The sequence below is a fragment of the Coregonus clupeaformis genome, chromosome 17 (assembly GCF_020615455.1).
Source record: "Coregonus clupeaformis isolate EN_2021a chromosome 17, ASM2061545v1, whole genome shotgun sequence".
Lineage (NCBI taxonomy): Eukaryota > Metazoa > Chordata > Actinopteri > Salmoniformes > Salmonidae > Coregonus > Coregonus clupeaformis.
Window position 1 is genome coordinate 26486171 of NC_059208.1, and position 19856 is coordinate 26506026.

The 19856-nt window shown below is 42.5% G+C and overlaps 2 protein-coding genes across 2 annotated transcripts in view; both read left to right on the plus strand.

Annotated features, from left to right (window-relative positions):
* Positions 1-19856, plus strand: part of LOC121556055 (CD276 antigen-like) — a 97400-nt gene that overhangs the window by 20594 nt on the left and 56950 nt on the right. The gene's annotated exons all lie outside the window — the stretch shown is intronic.
* On the plus strand, positions 16891-18381 carry LOC123492859 (V-set domain containing T-cell activation inhibitor 1-like). The gene is made up of 3 exons (XM_045226240.1): positions 16891-17225; positions 17421-17614; positions 18245-18381. The coding sequence occupies exons 1-3, from the start codon at positions 16904-16906 to the stop codon at positions 18296-18298; spliced, it is 570 nt and encodes a 189-aa protein (XP_045082175.1). The 5' UTR covers positions 16891-16903; the 3' UTR covers positions 18299-18381.

The following is a 19856-nucleotide window of genomic DNA, read 5'->3' on the forward strand; positions in this document are numbered from 1 at the left end:
CCCGGCTCTAGCCAACAACTCGAATTGAGTGAAAAAAACTTCCCATTTACCTTGTCCATTGAACTTTGGAAGTTTAGCCGCTACCGTGGCTAATGGCAATAGGGCGCTGCCATCTCTGTTTACATAAGGAGGCCCAGCCATTTCCGCACGCGGTGACGTCGATATCTCCGTCGCCGTGACGTCTGTTCTGGTCGAGCGGTTTGAAGGAAAACCCGCCCGTTCTGCCATCTTGCTGACTGACAATTTAACTTCCGCCATGTGGCTCTCCAGCTCTTCTACAGCCGTCATCGCCTGACCCTCCCGACCGGGTACACCCGAGCCCACAACGGACACTTTGTCCGACTCTTCCTTAACTTTCCGCCTCGCCCGATCATCATGACGTAGATGCGAGTCACGCTAAAGCTAACCACGGCCTATACTGAAACAGCTAACTCGCCTAATCTCGATCTATCCCGTCGTTCGAAAGCACTTCTGACACCAATGTAATGACCCAGCTGGGTCATAAAGTAAAAGAGAGACGGGCACCAGGTGTACAGGCAGAACACAGGTTTATTCCTGAATGGGCTATTGTTCAGGCCACAGCCCACGCCGCTAAACCTCGAACATACACAAATATAACATGTCAAATCAAGGGTCCCGAACAGAAGAGAGAGAGATGAGACCGTAACCCCTATTTAAGCATTCCAAAACCCCGCGGGATTACCCATCATACCCCCCCAACCTTTCCATCTGTCCTGGCATATTTAACCCCTGCTAGCACCCATGAGAACGATAACACAACCATGAACACAGAACACAATACAGGGTCGTTACAGTATATACTGTATATAACAAGTGTACAGCTATCTAACTTTTTATAAATTACGAAATATTAGATAAATTTACCTCAGAATCGTTTTGTTAGTGTAGAGCCAGCCAGGGAAGGGTTGGATTTTTTTGGAGACATAAAGTGGTTTCTATGACAATAAAACCGGGAGCTAGTTATCCCACGTTTAACGTTACCCTACGTTTACATCGCGCGGTACAAAACATGGATTTAATATAATAATAAGCCATCAATATCTTCCTGAATTTCCTCTGGTTTTTGTAGAACCACCTGCAACTGAACATTTTTAAGATACACGAATCGAGAACGAGGAAGAATCGCCAAGATAAGGTTTTAAATGAAAAATATATTGCGGCGTTTTCTATTAGCCAAGCTGTAACGTCGACTATTATGGAGTCATCACATTGTTTTGCCCGAATGGAAAACTCGGGTGGGGAGTTATATGCAGGCTATCTAGCTAGTTAGTGTTGGTGAACACATAATTAGGAGAGGAAGTACAAACCATCGACGCTAGACAGAGAGGAATTTGCTTAAGCAAAAAGGCAGTTTATTAAACACAGAGATATCTGTTACTGTTCAAGCTACATGCATGGGATCCTGCTAATTAACATGCATGGACCCAATCAATTGCCTCTTATGGAGACAGTTGAGAAGGATGCATAAACAGAGTTTACAGCATTACTTATACAATGTAACATAAAGGAAGGGGTCCTTCTTCTAGTCCCTTGATTGGTTCCCGAGGCGTAGGAGGCGGGTCTGCTCTGTCCAGAGTAGAAGCCCCATTGGTGCACGGCAGAGTCCTCTGCCCTTGGCACCCGACCAGTAGACAGGGGAGTTGAGAATGAGTGTGCGTGCAAATGAAATGTTTGTGTGTGTCCAGGGAACTCGTGAGGAGTTGAGAATGAGTGTGCGTGAAAGAGAAATATTGGTGTGTGTCAAGAGAAAGTGGTGGGGAGTATCTGGTGGTTTATGGCCGGAGAGGGGGTGTTGTCCTGTTATCGCATTCCTGCAAGACTAGGTCATCTGGTGAGAAGATATGGTGTTCTCCTCTGTCCTTTGTTCTCTGACCTAAAACAGCATTTATTAAAAACAGGCTCCTAACACAAATTGGTCTTTGCACAACATTTTAGTCAGACCAATCTATAACATTTTATATTTACTACGACAAATTATATTTACTACTACAAATCCCCCTCTTCACGTCTACTAGACGTGATCCATTAATTATGTTGGCATTAAGCATAGTTGAATCAGTCTTAAAAGAAAAACAATAATGCAGAAAAGAAAACAACACATGATAACGCATAATGCAATAGTAAAAAATTTCAACCATCCCCCTCTAGCATACTAATTATATGGCCAGTTAATTAAACAATGTTAGTCCCCCTCTAGTGAGTGATTAAATACATCAAAGCTGTTGTTCAAATTCTATTTCATCTTCCCCTGAAAGGGGTAGATTTGAGCTTGTTCGTTTGGAGTGGGTGCGATGGCAAAGATTTCTCCTTCTACCTGGTCGAGGTTCTTTTTCCCATAAGGGAACCTTCATTTTGGTGTCAAATATTGGTTTTGGCTGCTCAAATCAGCCCTGACTTCTGTCAGTGATCTAGAAGGAGTGGGGGCTGGTGTGCAATGAGTTAGATGGTGCCAGGGTGCGCCTGATTTACCTCTGACCTGGACTGAGTGTGAAGTAACCTCCTTCACTTCGTACGGTCCAGTCCACCTGGGTTCCAGCCACTTTCTCTTGTGGACTTTTACCCTCACCCAGTCTCCCACTTTTACCTTCAGTGGCAGCGTACTTCCTGTCAGCTCCCTGTCCTTGACCTTCCGCACCTGAGAAGAGAGTGCTGCAGAAAGCTCAGTCAATTTCATCACATAATCAGTCATTTCTATCTGTTGTACATCAAGGGAGGGCATATGACCTCCCTCCCTTGGCTAGGTTGGCACGTTCCACGAGTCCCTGGGACTGAGGATGGTACTGAACCGGATCTGTGCACGACTCCGAATCTTTCCTCCACCTTTTTCAGGTGTTTTTTGCTAAAATGTGTGGTTGTCAGATCTTATCTGCCTTGGTATACCGTACCTGGGTATTAATTTAGTTTGTAGCCACTTAATGACTGACCTAGCATCCTCTTATTCTGTAGTTTCTGTAGGAATTGCCTCTACCCATTTTGAAAACCTGTCTACAGTTTCTGTCATGTGAGGGTGCCACCAGATGTGTGGGACTGGGCAGAGTCTAGCTGGTTCAACTAGTCTTCCATCATGGCACCTCCAGAGTTCGTCCTGTCCTCTGCCGCCCCCTCCTGGGCCCAGACTGAGTGTTCATAGGGTCCTGCTGAGCTCTGTAACTGTGCTATATCGCCTTGGTTGAGTTCAGTCTGTGATGTCGGTGGTAGTAGTATTGGATGAGGATCACGCCTTCGGGCACCTGGAGTTCAGACAGGTGGGTTTATGGTTGTTGTGGGGGTCCTCCCTTTCCTCTACAGTCTCTTTTAAAATGTCCAGTTTATTCACAGTTGTAGCACAGGTAGTTCCCTCTTCTAGGAGGACCTGGTGGAGTGCCTTGCTGAGGCCATGGTTGTGGTTGTGGGCCAAAAGTCATGGTGCCTTTTAGGCTGTATAGTGAGGTGGGGCCAGGAGTGGTGCTGGTACTGGCCTCTGGGGAAGCTGCTTCAGTGGCCACACACATCGTATCTGATTTCTTTGGTTGCACCCTCCTGCTCTCCAACGCCACTTTTTTAACTTTCCTATACTGTACTTTTCCCCTTGCTCTGTCTGTCATTCGTTGTTCTAGATATTCATTAAATTTGGGTATGGTTGGGTTTGGCCCTGCCATTTTGCTTTACTATCTTTATACACTTATCCCGTCCCTGGTGTTTTATTTCCAAGGATGTATTATCGGTATCAATACAGACTTATCTCATGTACGACACCCTCGTATATAAAGAGGCTGATTTATATAATTTGTAATGCAATTATTATCATAAAAAATCAGAATTCCAGTCACATATACCAATGCAGTAATTCCTCCACAGCACACAACACGCTTCAATTGTCTCAGTTCTTGTTCAAGAATATGCACAGATCCAATATCAGTCCCCCCAATCCCTGGTTCCTGAAAGCCTAAGTCAAATTCACTCAATTCCACAGTTTGGTATTCAGTTTCATAAGTCTCACTATAACTTCCCATCATCCATTACACGTTATAATACAACACAGACACATTAAAATATAAACACAGCAAAACAAAACTGCCAATTAGAATTCAATACCTTAAAAAATGTAGGTTAGGGGGAATTGGAGGGACGCCATGTGCGACTGACGTGTTTTCCGTTTGCTCCCGTGGTATTTTTAAAGTTTATGTGAATTTTGCAGCAAAACCGTATTTATTTTCATATATTATTTTGGTGATCCCTTCCCGTAAAAACCAAGACTACTTTACTTCCAAATATCAGCATGTCGACGAAACATAAGGCCAAAAACATGACTTTGAGAAAACCCGGCCTACAAGACACACTCTCATCACCGCCCTCCCCTGAGCCTGACGACCCGGGGACTGATACTCTACCCGGAGGGGCGGCCAGCCTGGCGGCGCTGAAGTGAACATTCTCGAGGCCATCAAACTACTACGCTCTGAGATAGTTGAAATGAAAACGGAGGTGGTTACTACGATTGAGGCCCGAATAAAGGAGGTTTCTGATACTTTAAAAGCAGATCTAACCATCCTGCGGAACGAGACGGTGCCGGCAATCGCATCACTCAAAACAACAATGGAGTCGCACACTACAACGATTGCAGCACTGGAGACCTTCGCTACAAATGTCTCCGACTTAACTACATCCCTGGAGGCTGACGTGAAACGCCTAGCTGCGGACTTGAAAAAGGTGAAGGAGAGCTGTGTAAGTTTGGAGGGATTCTCTCGCCGCAATAACCTGAGACTGGTATCAGTCCCAGAGTCAGCGGAAATGCCTCGCGCCACGGATTTCGTTTCTGGGCTGCTGAAGGATGTTCTAGCCTTGGATGAAAAGCCCCTGATTGATCGTGCCCACCGGTCGCTGCGCCCAAAGCCCCGGGATGGGGAGAGGCCCCGTGACATAATTCTTCGAGTGCACTTTTTCCATGAGAAGATGGAGATTCTCCGACGAGCCCGCAATACCACTCTGAGCTTTCAAGGACAGAGCTTCTCCATCTACCAGGACTACTCCCCCACTGTTTCCAGGCAGCGCGCAGCTTTCGGACAGGCCAAACGACTACTTCGGGACCATCCAGGTGTGAAGTATGGACTGCGATTCCCGGCCCGTTTATGGCTATCTCATGATGGTAAAGACTACACATTTGAATCTCCGGATGAGGCTCTCTCTCACATTCAACGTCACATCAAGAAGTCTTGAACTTGCTCATAGTTCAGCATTGCTAGCGAACTGTGGATAGTAAGTAACCCAACCTGTGGTACAACTATGTTTAGCTACAATATGCTAATTTTGTATAGTTGGGGGGTTGGCGTACCCATTCAGGCTTATTTGATGTGATCTAATGTTTTGATCATCTAGTGTGCTTGCCTTACAAGCATTCAGTCATTTTAATCTCATTGTATTGCGGTTTTACTATACTCCTGTGTTTTCTAGGCTGTCTTGCTCACCTATTCAGTTTGTTTACATAGTGTCTCAGTGACTCAAAATATTCTTGGTTATTTGCTTACTGCATCCGTTTGCATTGACCCAGTAAACAGTAAATGCTTCCCGAGGCGACACGTTTTTTTGGGGTCTTCACTTAAATTTTAAGGCTCAGAGCGTCATTTATGCCCAGCAAGCGTTAAACGTTGCGCACACGTAGTTTTTTTGGTCTTGGTTGTAAGTTGTCTTAGCATTCAACTAGACAACTATTATAATAATAATAATTATTATCTTTTTTGATTGTCTTACTACGATTTCCTTACTTCAAATTAGGTTTTCGGCTGAGAGCCGTTACACATTCTATTTATTTTCTTTATTTTCTCTCTCAAATGCCTGTTATAAGACTGGGAATATAATTATAATTATATACATCTACAAGTGGTGCTTTTGTAATTTTGTCTGCACAAGGGATTCACCTTAATTTATTTTATTTAAAAAATGATTATCTCTTTTTGCTGTTTGATCCACTAACAAAACACGACTTTAAAGAGCGGGACTGTGGGTTTAGGTTTAAGACCGCACTCTCACAGACATACTGTGCGAAGAGAACATGCTCTATTTAGGCTTGTACCTCGTTTGGGGAGGTACTGTCTGGGATGGGGGAGGGGGTGGGGGGGAGGGGTTGAATTGTTCAGTTCTAATGTTGTCATTCTGTCTTTTTGTTTTTTTTTCGGTACTTTTTCTCAACATCTACCACCGTACATTATTACTCTGAGACAAGTTATTCTGGGGTTTCTGGGCGCTCATTGCTTTTCCATTCTATGCTCTAATGACGGGGTTGTATAACGGGAATGCCCAGAGGGGCCGAAACAATGCGATCAAATACATTTCGTGGAACACCAAAGGGGTTAATAACCCAGTGAAACGTAAGAGGGTGTTGACACACTTAAAGGGTTTGAATGCAAATGTTGCATTTCTACAAGAGACTCACTTGAGGACTGGTGAGCACTTTAGGATGCGTAGGGACTGGGTTGGTCAAGTGTTCCACTCTAACTTTCATAGTAAATCAAGAGGGGCTGCCATTTTGGTTGATAAAGTCACTCCCTTTGTAGCTTCTGAGGTTATCGCTGATCCTAAGGGACGATACGTCATAGTAACCGGTAAACTGTTTTCTACCCCTCTTGTTTTGGCTAGTGTTTATGCTCCCAATTGGGATGACACAAGTTTCATTTCTTCCTTTTTGTCTGCTATACCCAATTTAGATTCTCATTTATTGATTTTAGGGGGGGGATTTCAACTGCAAAATGTCCCCAGTTCTTGACAAGTCCTCACGAACAACTACAGGCCCATCTAAATGTGCCCTACTTATTCAAGCCTTTCTTCAGAAATATGCCATGTTTGAGGCCTGGCGTTTCCTACATCCTACAGATAGACAGTATTCCTTTTATTCTCATGTTCATCAAACATACTCCCGGATTGATTACTTCTTTTGGACAAAAAACTTTTGCCTAACCTTCGGCAGTGTACTTACAAGAGTATTGTTATTTCGGACCATTCACCATTAGTGCTTGAACTAGAGTTTCCCCAGCGACCTCCTATGTGTTATCAATGGCGTCTTAACCCCATTTTACTCTCAGATAAGGAGTTTGTCAATTTCATTTCTTCTGAAATCACCTTATTCCTAGAAACTAATTCAACACCAGGTATGTCCTGCTCTACCATATGGGAGTCTCTCAAAGCATACCTACGTGGCCAAATTATTTCTTATACAGCCAACCAAAACAGAGTTCGCTCTCAGCGACTTCGGGACCTGAGCGAATCCATAGCCACATTGGATGAGAAGTATGCCACGGTTCCTTCCTCTGATCTGCATAAAGAGCGCCAACTACTCCAATCTGAATTTGATGAGCTTTCTACCAGGCAAGCTGAACAGCTACTCTTGCGAGCTCAGTACAGAGTGTATGAACAAGGCGACAAGGCCAGTAAACTCCTTGCACATCAGATCCGTAAATCTGAGGCCTCACGTTTAATCCCACAAATAAGGACCCCGTCTGGTGCCACCACAGTTATACATAAAGAGATCAATGATCAATTCAAACAATTTTATTCTGCGCTATACACCTCTGAATCCCCTCAAGACCCTTTGCTGATTGATTCCTTCTTTAATGGCCTGAATATGCCTTCAATTGATACAGACACCCATGACTATCTAGAAGAAGAATTTACACCTGAGGAGATTGCAACAGCAGTGTCCGCAATGAAAAGAGGTAAATCACCGGGTCCGGATGGTTTTCCAACCGAATTTTACAGGACGTTTTCTGGTCTGCTTTGCCCGTTCTTGTCTCGACTATTTGCAGAGTGCCTTAATACCTCAAAGCTACCGCCTAGTCTTTATCAAGCTTCAATTTCATTACTATTAAAGAAAAACAAAGACCCTCTGGAATGTGGATCCTTTCGCCCAATCTCGCTTTTAAACTGTGATTACAAAATCCTAGCCAAGCTTTTAGCCATCCGTATGGAAGGCTCGCTGCATCAAGTAATACACTCTGACCAGACTGGCTTTGTGAGAAATAGGCATTTATTTTTCAATATTAGGCGCCTTATGAATATACTGTACTCCCCTGCGTCGGAGGACCCAGAGGTGGTGGTCTCACTTGATGCAGAAAAAGCGTTTGACCGCGTTGAGTGGGATTACCTAACAGCCACCCTTTATAGATTTGGCTTTGGCCCCAAATTCATTGCGTGGATAAAGATTCTTTATTTTTCCCCCATGGCTTCGGTACGGACTAACAACTTGTCCTCTGACTATTTTCCCTTGCACCGTGGATCCAGACAGGGCTGTCCACTCTCCCCCTTGTTGTTTGCTTTGGCAATCGAACCTCTCGCCATTGCATTACGCTCTAATGATGCCATTCAAGGAATAATCCGGACGGGCTCAGAGCAGAAAGTCTCGCTATATGCGGATGACCTCCTTTTGTTTATCTCTAACCCTGATACCTCATTGCCACGCGCCTTATCTGTTCTTAAAAGGTTTGGATCAATCTCAGGGTACAAGCTGAATCTAGGCAAGAGTGAGCTTTTTCCTGTAAACAAGGCTGCTTTAAAGTGCTCTTTTACAAGCTCTCAGTTTAGGATTGTCCGGGATCAATTCACCTACTTGGGAGTTAAAGTGACAAGGAAATATTCAAATCTGTTTCAGGAAAACTTGGTTGCTCTAGCAGACAGTTTGAAACAATCTTTTGCTTTTTGGAATGCGCTACCTCTTTCTCTTATCGGAAGGATTAATGTCATTAAAATGAGTGTGTTGCCCAAATTTCTATATTTATTTCAATGTCTACCCATTTTTATTCCAAAATCTTTTTTTATTTCACTGGATCAAACATTCATGCATTTTATTTGGGATGGCAAGGTACCACGGATTGGTAGAAAACATTTACAGAAGCCTAAGTCATTGGGGGTTTAGCTCTACCAAATTTTCAGACATACTATTGGGCTGCAAATTTCAGAGCCCTTCTGTACTGGCTGCAGACTGATCCTACTGGCCCTAGACCAATCTGGGTCCAGATGGAGTCTGAATCGTGTAAACCTGCTGCACTTTCTTCTGTGTTGTGCTCGTCTCTCCCAGTGTCCCTAGGCAAAAGGTGTGTCAACCCAATTGTAAAGCAGTCTCTTAAAATTTGGAATCAGTTCCGCTTAGCCTTTGGCCTCCGAGGCATTTCTCTATCAGGCCCAATCAATCAGAACATTTTATTTCCTCCATCTTTGAATGATGGGGCTTTTGACATCTGGCACTCACTAGGCCTCTCCTCACTAGCCCAATTATTCTTTGATGATACATTTGCCTCTTTTGCTCAGCTACAGGAAAGGTTCAACCTCCCCCAATCCCACTTTTTCCGCTATCTCCAGACTAGGAACTTTGTCAGAGCTAACACACCTGAATTTCCCCATAGGCCTGTGAATACAGCTATAGAGAGCATCCTGGAGCTGAACAAGCTTCCTAGGGGCGCAATTTCAGATGTATATACAATCATTCATGACTTACAGAACCCTTCTTTGGTGCCTTTAAAGACTCGATGGGAAAAGGATTTGGGGGAGGAACTTGGGGAAGACACCTGGGAATCTGTGCTGCGCAGGGTGCATTCGTCCTCTTTTAGCACTAGACACAGCCTCATTCAATTCAAGGTGGTTCACCGTATCCACTGGTCTGGGGCCAGACTTGGAAGAATATTCTCTGATTTTGATCCTACCTGTGTCAGATGTAAAATTGAACCGGCCACACTGTTGCATATGTTCTGGGGCTGTCATAAACTGTCAGGTTTCTGGGAATTAATATTTAAATGTTTCTCTGATATATATAACACTGTTATAGATCCCTCTCCCCTTACAGCCCTTTTTGGAGTACTGCCCATAAGCACCCCCCTGTCAAGAATCCAGTCGGACACTGTTGCTTATACAACTCTTTTAGCTAGACGGCTAATACTACAGAACTGGAAGATGGCAGCTCCCCCATCTTATAAATATTGGGTGAGAGACGTGTTGTGCTCTCTGAAACTAGAAAAAATTAAATTCAATTCACGTGGGAACCCCAAACTGTTTAATGAGGCTTGGGCTCCATTCCGGTCTTACTTTAAACAGTCCATCCTCGGATAGCATTCCTATTAAAACCAAAATAAGTCTGTATTTGACCCCCCTGTGACTTAGGGGTTGGATGAGCATTTCTCTGTGTTTTTTTTTCTGGGGTGGGGGTGGGGGGCATTAAGGTTGATGTGCTTATTGATTGTGACCTGCGGATGCCTTGTTCATCTCGCCCGGGCAGAGACTAAGGTGTGAGCTTGTTTTTCCCAGTTATTTTTATTTTTTAATTCTGTTCACGCCTACATAAAATTATCAATATTCATTTTTTATTTTAAAGCATTGTAACTTTTTATTTTTGGTCCAGTGGATGATTGGTCTGTGGCTTTGACTGTCTGTGAGTGGTTGCATTTCTCCACCCCATCCCTTAACTGTTTACAGGAACAATGGTGAGGTGTTTGCTCTGTCCCTATACTATAGATTGCCCTTTAACCTTTTGTAGCCTTCTGCCTGGTGTGTTTAACTTGTCTAAAGTATGGTATCTTTAAAGTTATTATTATTATTATTATTATTATTTTTTATTATTTTTTATTTTTTTTATTTTATATATGTATTATTTGTACTTTTGTCTAGTTGAGTATATTATTTATATTGCTTTGTCTTGTCTGTGTGTGTGTAAAACTTAATAAACAGAGTTCTCAAAAAAAAAAAAAAAATGTAGGTTACCAGAGCGTCCTAAAACATAGTCTCAGTTCGACTGCTACCCTTCACACAACCTTATACTTATGTGAAGTCACAGAAGCAACTGGATCCCTATCAAAGGATTTTTTTTTAGACAACTCGATCACTAGGAAGGACTTAGTCTCAGCTTAATTGTACCTTTCACACAACCATTTATATGGAACGTTTTAAGTGTGAAATCACAGAGATAACTGGCATCCCCGGGAATTTAGTACCTCTGGTCAATTTCGGTGATTCTCCCCCACCTAATGTCTAGAACTCTGCCACAGTTTAACTTCAACCTCCTCGCAACCTATAGGGTAGGACCTCCCCTATAGGATATATTTTATGCGAGAGATTTCAGAACAAACTGGGTCCCTTTAGGAATCTAGATTTATGGGTCAAATCTTATCCACCAATGCGTCAATCCGTAGTTTGACACATTCTGGATACGTTTATCTTTATTCCTTATTCCTTTATTCCTTATTCCTTTATTCCTTATTCCTTTATTCCTTATTCCTTTATTCCTTAGTATAAAACACAGTACCAGATATCTCATGTATGCCTTAATTCATTAGGATGGAAAATTATTTAACAAGTATTCATACTCACACTCAGTACTTCTGATCAAAATTTGGTATTGGTCTATAATACAATATGCAAGATTTCGTTTTAACAGGCTCTGCATACCTTTTTAGAAGAGCGCTCTGATCAGGTTCCTGAGGCAAGACGAATAGTTGATGTCTCCTGGATTTCAGGTCACTCTTCCGTCTGTTTTTAGATCGATGATTTGCCTTTTCCTCTCGCACCAACTCTTTAGATCGAATTAGAAACCATCCTCTGCTACCAATTTGTTGGTGAACACATAATTAGGAGAGGAAGTACAAACCATCGACGCTAGACAGAGAGGAATTTGCTTAAGCAAAAAGGCAGTTTATTAAACACAGAGATATCTGTTACTGTTCAAGCTACATGCATGGGATCCTGCTAATTAACATGCATGGACCCAATCAATTGCCTCTTATGGAGACAGTTGAGAAGGATGCATAAACAGAGTTTACAGCATTACTTATACAATGTAACATAAAGGAAGGGGTCCTTCTTCTAGTCCCTTGATTGGTTCCCGAGGCGTAGGAGGCGGGTCTGCTCTGTCCAGAGTAGAAGCCCCATTGGTGCACGGCAGAGTCCTCTGCCCTTGGCACCCGACCAGTAGACAGGGGAGTTGAGAATGAGTGTGCGTGCAAATGAAATGTTTGTGTGTGTCCAGGGAACTCGTGAGGAGTTGAGAATGAGTGTGCGTGAAAGAGAAATATTGGTGTGTGTCAAGAGAAAGTGGTGGGGAGTATCTGGTGGTTTATGGCCGGAGAGGGGGTGTTGTCCTGTTATCGCATTCCTGCAAGACTAGGTCATCTGGTGAGAAGATATGGTGTTCTCCTCTGTCCTTTGTTCTCTGACCTAAAACAGCATTTATTAAAAACAGGCTCCTAACACAAATTGGTCTTTGCACAACATTTTAGTCAGACCAATCTATAACATTTTATATTTACTACGACAAATTATATTTACTACTACATTAGCCATTATATCAAACACAAACAAGACACAGGCAGTCTAAATAGCGATTTAATGTAATTTTTTCACCATCATTGCGAACATTGGCATTGGCAAAGCAGGGTGCAGACAAGAAGTCAGTGTTCTTTTTCAGCTACTCAGGCAACGATAGCATGGTAGCATAACTATAAAGATGACATCATCACAAGTGTACACGTATGGTTAAAACGCAGGTTGTTTTGCTCCAATTCAATGTGTAACTGCAATATCCTTAGGCTAAAAATGTGTCTGTTGAACTATCAGCGTCCGAAATTAGCCTACAAAATGTATTTATTTTTGGAATGTTCGTTTAAATAGGAGCTGGGTTTTTAATTCTGCTGTTCAGAAGGGGGGGAGTATTTAGTCAGCCACCAATTGTGCAAGTTCTCCCACTTAAAAAGATGAGAGAGGCCTGTAATTTTCATCATAGGTACACGTCAACTATGACAGACAAATTGAGGGAAAAAAATCCAGAAAATCACATTGTAGGATTTGTAATGAATTTATTTGCAAATTATGGTGGAAAATAAGTATTTGGTCAATAACAAAAGTTTCTCAATACTTTGTTATATACCCTTTGTTGGCAATGACACAGGTCAAACGTTTTCTGTAAGTCTTCACAAGGTTTTCACACACTGTTGCTGGTATTTTGGCCCATTCCTCCATGCAGATCTCCTCTAGAGCAGTGATGTTTTGGGGCTCTCGCTGGGCAACACGGACTTTCAACTCCCTCCAAAGATTTTCTATGGGGTTGAGATCTGGAGACTGGCTAGGCCACTCCAGGACCTTGAAATGCTTCTTACGAAGCCACTCCTTCGTTGCCCGGGCGGTGTGTTTGGGATCATTGTCATGCTGAAAGACCCAGCCACGTTTCATCTTCAATGCCCTTGCTGATGGAAGGAGGTTTTCACTCAAAATCTCACGATACATGGCCTCATTCATTCTTTCCTTTACACGGATCAGTCATCCTGGTCCCTTTGCAGAAAAACAGCCCCAAAGCATGATGTTTCCACCCCCATGCTTCACAGTAGGTATGGTGTTCTTTGGATGCAACTCAGCATTCTTTGTCCTCCAAACACGACGAGTTGAGTTTTTACCAAAAAGTTATATTTTGGTTTCATCTGACATTCTCCCAATCCTCTTCTGGATCATCCAAATGCACTCTAGCAAACTTCAGACGTCCTGGACATGTACTGGCTTAAGCAGGGGGAGACGTCTTGCACTGCAGGATTTGAGTCCCTGGCGGCGTAGTGTGTTACTGATGGTAGGCTTTGTTACTTTGGTCCCAGCTCTCTGCAGGTCATTCACTAGGTCCCCCCGTGTGGTTCTGGGATTTTTGCTCACCGTTCTTGTGATCATTTTGACCCCACGGGGTGAGATCTTGTGTGGAGCCCCAGATCGAGGGAGATTATCAGTGGTCTTGTATGTCTTCCATTTCCTAATAATTGCTCCCACAGTTGATTTCTTCAAACCAAGCTGCTTACCTATTGCAGATTCAGTCTTCCCAGCCTGGTGCAGGTCTACAATTTTGTTTCTGGTGTCCTTTGACAGCTCTTTGGTCTTGGCCATAGTGGAGTTTGGAGTGTGACTGTTTGAGGTTGTGGACAGGTGTCTTTTATACTGATAACAAGTTCAAACAGGTGCCATTAATACAGGTAACGAGTGGAGGACAGAGGAGCCTCTTAAAGAAGAAGTTACAGGTCTGTGAGAGCCAGAAATCTTGCTTGTTTGTAGGTGACCAAATACTTATTTTCCACCATAATTTGCAAATAAATTCATTAAAAATCCTACAATGTGATTTTCTGGATTTTTTTCCCTCAATTTGTCTGTCATAGTTGACGTGTACCTATGATGAAAATTACAGGCCTCTCTCATCTTTTTAAGTGGGAGAACTTGCACAATTGGTGGCTGACTAAATACTTTTTTCCCCCACTGTAAGTGGTTAGCCTACCGTTTGTAAAAGACCAAAAAACGACATCGGCACAGGACCAAAAAATGTATTAAAAAAACGTTTGCTCGTGCTTACTGTGGTGTAGCCTACCATGTCGGCCCACAATGGAATTTTATGAATGCCCATTCATGTGGTAGGCCTACCATTTGTTAAACATGCCATTGCATTGGCTTTATTAGTCCTGATTCCTGTGACTAATCAATTTCGTTATTTAAACTTTGTATCAGCTACCCAACAGGAGTTATCACGAGCTTATTTGCAATGTGTTTACACAGCAGGAAATGCAGAAGTATTTAATTTTTTGCTATGATCAGCTTGTCAAAAATTGACGGAAACAAACTTGAAACCACTGATCATGACAATGGGGTGAAACTCCTGGACAACAGTTGTGATTGTCCATTCCATATTGTCCATTTTACTTTGACCTGTCCTGTTTTTAGGATATGTTTGTTAACATGACAGCGCACATTTTATTTGATTGAGCCCCATTTAGGTTAGGCTATTTGATCAGAGAAACCAGCCTGTAGGCTACAGAAGAGGACGCATGCAGTGCATTAGCAAAGTGTATTCAGACTCCTTGACTTTTTCCACATTTTGTTACATTACAGCCTTATTCTAAAATGGATTTTAACAAATCTCATCAGTCTACACACAATACCACATAATGACAAAGCAAAACTGTTTTTTAGGAATTTTAGCAAATTTATTAAAAATAGCAAATCTGAAATATTACATTTAAATAACTATTCAGACCCTTTACTCAGTACTTTGTTGAAGCACCTTTGGCAGCAATTACAGCCTCGAGTCTTCTTGGGTATGACGCTACGAGCTTGGCACACCTGTATTTGGGGAGTTTCTCCCATTCTTCTCTGCAGATCCTATCAAGCTCTGTCAGGTTGGATGGGGAGCGTCGCTGCACAGCTATTTTCAGGTCTCTCCAGAGATGTTCAATCAGGTTCAAGTCCGGGCTCTGGCTGGGCCACTTAAAGACATTCAGGGACTTGTCCCGACGCCACTCCTGCGTTGTCTTGGCTGTGTACTTAGGGTCGTTGTCCGCTCTGGAGCAGGTTTTCATCAAGAAACTCTCAGTGCTTTGCTCTGCTCATCTTTCCCTCGATCCTGACTAGACTCCCAGTCCCTGTCACTGAAAAACATCCCCACAGTATGATGCTGCCACCACCATACTTCACCGTAGGGATAGTGACAGATTTCCTCCAGACATGATGCTTGGCATTCAGGCCAAAGAGTTCAATCTTAGTTTCATCAGACCAGATAATCTTGTTTCTCATGGTCTGAGAGTCCTTTAGGTGCCTTTTGGCAAACTCCAAGCAGGCTGTCATGTGTCATCTTTTATTTCAGCTCATGAAACATGGGATCAACACTTTACATGTTGCGTTTTGTATTTTTGTTCAGTAAAATAAAAACTACTACTAGAACTACTGTCATCTTGTGAAACACATCAATAATAGAAATACAATGTATACAATTTATCCATTTTTACCCTTCTTAATTATCCATTAGTAGTCATTTCTGGGGATTTGTTGTGTAGTTAGTTAGCCAACCTCTTTACACTTTTCACCCACATAACTGAAAAGGTTGAAATAGGCGTACTTCATCAGTTATCCTGAATCTTGGTACGTCTGACTGAGACAAGAATAGCCATGTATGTTGTAACTTAAGGCAAGTCATATTTTCAATATATGGATGTGATCCACATTGTTTTTCACATGTTAGCTTTCTTTTTACAGGTCTACTCAAAAGCGTGTGGGATGAAAAGACAAGGCATCTCAAAGTTTATTTCGGTGTCACTGCTTTTCTCAGGTAGCTAGTTATTATATTCCATCATCTTATCATGTGTAAACATGCAGGGTGTATCATGGATGTATTCATTAGAGCACACAGTAGCAAGACATTTTGCACCATTGCACGTAGGTCCCTCCCTGTTCTGTTTGCTTCTGTTTGCTGCAGTTTGGTTCCTAGTGAATACATCCCAGGTATGGCCGTGCTGCAGTTTAGCTTACAGAGTTGACGGTAAACTCGTCAATACCATCATAACTAGATGATGCCCATAGTATGTATCCGTCATATAATATGTTTTTAACCTCTAAATATTCTAAATATTCATACTATATGTTTAACCTCTAAATATTCAATTTTAATTCAGTTGGAGCATACTAACAGGGGCTCTTCATGCGGTAATTCTAATATACTGTAAATCTACGTCACAAAACCCACAGTTTGGATCGCTGAGTAAACATTTTCTGTACTTCAATGATGACTTTGTTATAAGACAACCCTATGTGGCTAAGCATTTCCACAGTCACGGTTGTAGTGTAGATAAAGGGTGTAGATTGTCACTGTGGCTTTGCAGCTACAACAGAAACAGAATATTCATCACATTCTCATACTAAAAATGAGGAACCAAATTAAGTTGCAAAATGAATTTGTATACTAACATTTAATAAATCATTATTTAGAATGTTGGTTTTACAACAACAGTCACCAAGAAGCTCAAAGGTATCACAGTATCTTTGGTGATATAATAAAAGAGAATTGAAGTTTCTCCCTAATCTATGGCTGTATTGTCTGTCTCCTTCCTTAGCGATTATTGAGGATCAGTTCCTTATTTCACCTATGGGAGTGGCAGCTCCGGGCAGTGACATCACCCTTAGCTGCTATTTCCCTCTGTATGAAAACCTGAACCTCAACAATGTGATTGTCAACTGGCAGCGTGGAGAATCAGAGGTGGTCCACAGCTATTACTATGGGAGAGATCAGCTGGAAAGACAGAGTGGTGTTTACAAGGGCCGCACTCATCTGTTTGAAGACCAGATCGCTGTGGGAAATGCCTCACTTAGACTGAGTGGTGTGCAGCCGAGTGACCAGGGCCAGTACACCTGTGATGTGACAGATGAACAGGGAAGCACCAAGGAAAAGCTACTACTTCTAGTGGCAGGTTAGAGTATGTATTTTTGTCCATTCAGATTTTTCAGAAATCTTGCATCTATGGGGGATTAAAAGACAAATAAGTATTAAGCTACCTGCACAAAATCAGCTCATAGTCATCTACTTGCCTAAAGCCTTTTGCAGTCAGAATTCTCCTATGTTAAGAGTTTAATGTGAGTATTGTTGTTGTTTTTGTTTACCCTAGCCCCCTTCAAGGAGCCCCAGCTCTCTGTACAGTCATCCTGTGACAGCTTCTTCATCACCCTCAACTCCTCCCAGGGTTTCCCCCAGCCTAATGTGTGGTGGACAGACTCCATTGGAGGAGATATCTCCAATCAGAGCCACAGCCGTATTGGCCTGGACAGCAGGGGGCGCTATGAGGTCCACAGCTCCATGGAGGTCAGGCCAAACAGTACACTCACCATCATTGCTGAAATGAGACTGGATGTTCTCAATCAAAGCTTCACCCGCTCACTCACCCTCCACCCACTCCCAGGTAATGTTGTGACCTACCAACTGGTTTAGGGGTAGAGCAATGTGACCAAGTATGGATCACTGATTTAGTGATGAAATATTAAACCATTGCATAATCACTAAGGGCTAAACCCTGACGAGATAGTGTGTTACTCTTACACAAAGTCTGCAATGTATGAATTCTAGACACAATTTGTAGTCAAACACACCCATCTTAAATAAGGATTTGACATTTCACTTCATGAGGGCAAATGAGTCATATGAGCATTGTGTATAGATGTACTGCATGCAAGAATAACACCATTTCCACAGGGGGCCAGTATGAAATATGTATGCACTCAATAATTGTAAGTCGCTCTGGATAAAAGCGTCTGCTAAATGACTAAAATGTAAATTGGATCACTAAAAATACCATTGTAGAGTGCAACTTCCCATGAGAGGAACTGTTCGCAATGACCTCAATGAAATGTTCAGTGACCAGGCAGTACTACTAGAGGAAGAGGTATTTGGGAGGTGAAGCTGAAAGCCTGTCTCTTTCTCTCTTCTCTTCTACAGAATGCTGTGAGGTGCCTCTTGCAACCAGGGGCAGACCGGCTTTGGTATTATTAGGGATAGTTCTCTTGGCAGGATTAGCAATGTCACTCATTTTGTACTACAGACACAAGCCTGAAACACACCAACACCAGATGGTCCCACGTGATGATACAACAGGACAAGATGAGGCTCATGAAACAGAGACTTGATATGTCATGACAGAATACTAGTTTGAGAAGTCTAAGCTTACAGGACTGTGTTTCAATGTCACAAATATAGGTGTGTTGCTGCCTTTGAAAAATGTCCACACATTAATTCTGATAATTCAAACTAAAGAAACAAACAGCATGGTAAACATTGGCTGGTATGGTCAAAATACTGTGTCCTGCCATTCCAGTCACTCCCAGTAGGCCTTGGAGCATGTATGCCTTTTAACTGTATTCCCGATCGGCCTGTAGAGGGGGTACACACACTTGACAGGGGTTAGTGGCAAACACACATACAATAGAAATTCTTCATGAATTGGAAACATAAGAAGGAATTCCCCTCGACCATGCACCAAAAAATAAATTATAATAATCCCATTGACCCCCATTGTAAAAGAGCCAACCTCGTCATCGATTTTTAGATATACAGAAATAACAAAAAATGACGAAAAGCTGCTGTGTTATTCAATGTACATGTAACCAGGTCAAAAATCCCAACATACGGTTCGCAATGGTGCAACTTAGAGCCCTGTGGCTATTCAAATCAAATGTTATTTGGTCGCATACACAGGTTTAGCAGATGTTATTGCGGGTGTAGCGAAATTATTGTGTTCATCGCACCAACAGTGCAGTAATATCTAACAATACACACACATCTAAAAGTAAAATAATGGAATTAAGAAATATATAAATATTAGGACGAGCAATGTCGTAGTCCGGAGTGTATATATATATATACATATATATATATATTGTGATGTCACGAGAGGCTGTGTCCTGGAGGGACGTTACATCCCCCTGAGGTGGCTGCAAACCCAGACAGCTATGGCTCCATCTGCTGGTATGGTCGGGAACTCCACCCCTCTATGGCCAATCTTCCCACGCAGCTGAAACAAATGAGGAGCTAATGAGCTGAAGGTTGGGGAAGGGAAGAGACACAGTCTCCAACCTGGGCTCTCTGGAGGACAAGAGTGCTGCACGTCCACTTCCATGAGGAATATAAGGATTTGGAGATACTTACCTTTGGGAAATACTCACCTTTGGATATATGCACCTGTGGAAATACGTGAGAGACATTTGGAAGGACTTTTTGCTGGGTTGGCCACTAGCTGCAACGTGGACTACAGTAAGGCTGGGGAAAAGTTATCTGAGCGAGTGAGAATTATGATTTTGGATGTGGAAGAGACATCCCTGAACTGTTAACCCTTAAAGAGCCACAAGAGAACAGAATTTTGTTATATTTTCGTTAATTTCCCAAGACCTATAATAAAATCCTTGTTTTGTTTGAACCTTGTCTCCTTGCACTACTTGAGCAATCCCGCTGAAAGCTGTGTAGCCTCTCGTGACGTCACAGATGGTGGAGAATACGGGCACGCTCAAGCGTTAATAGTGCATGTCAGAGGAGGATACCGAAGGTTTGATCACCC

Bases quoted from the DNA above. Each gene is read 5' to 3' on its own strand.
- LOC123492859 (XM_045226240.1), top strand. From the start codon at position 16,904: ATGGGAGTGGCAGCTCCGGGCAGTGACATCACCCTTAGCTGCTATTTC. The intron at 17,226-17,420 runs GTTAGAGTATGT...TGTTTACCCTAG, and splicing joins GCTACTACTTCTAGTGGCAG to CCCCCTTCAAGGAGCCCCAG. The intron at 17,615-18,244 runs GTCAGGCCAAAC...TCTCTTCTACAG, and splicing joins AGGTCCACAGCTCCATGGAG to AATGCTGTGAGGTGCCTCTT.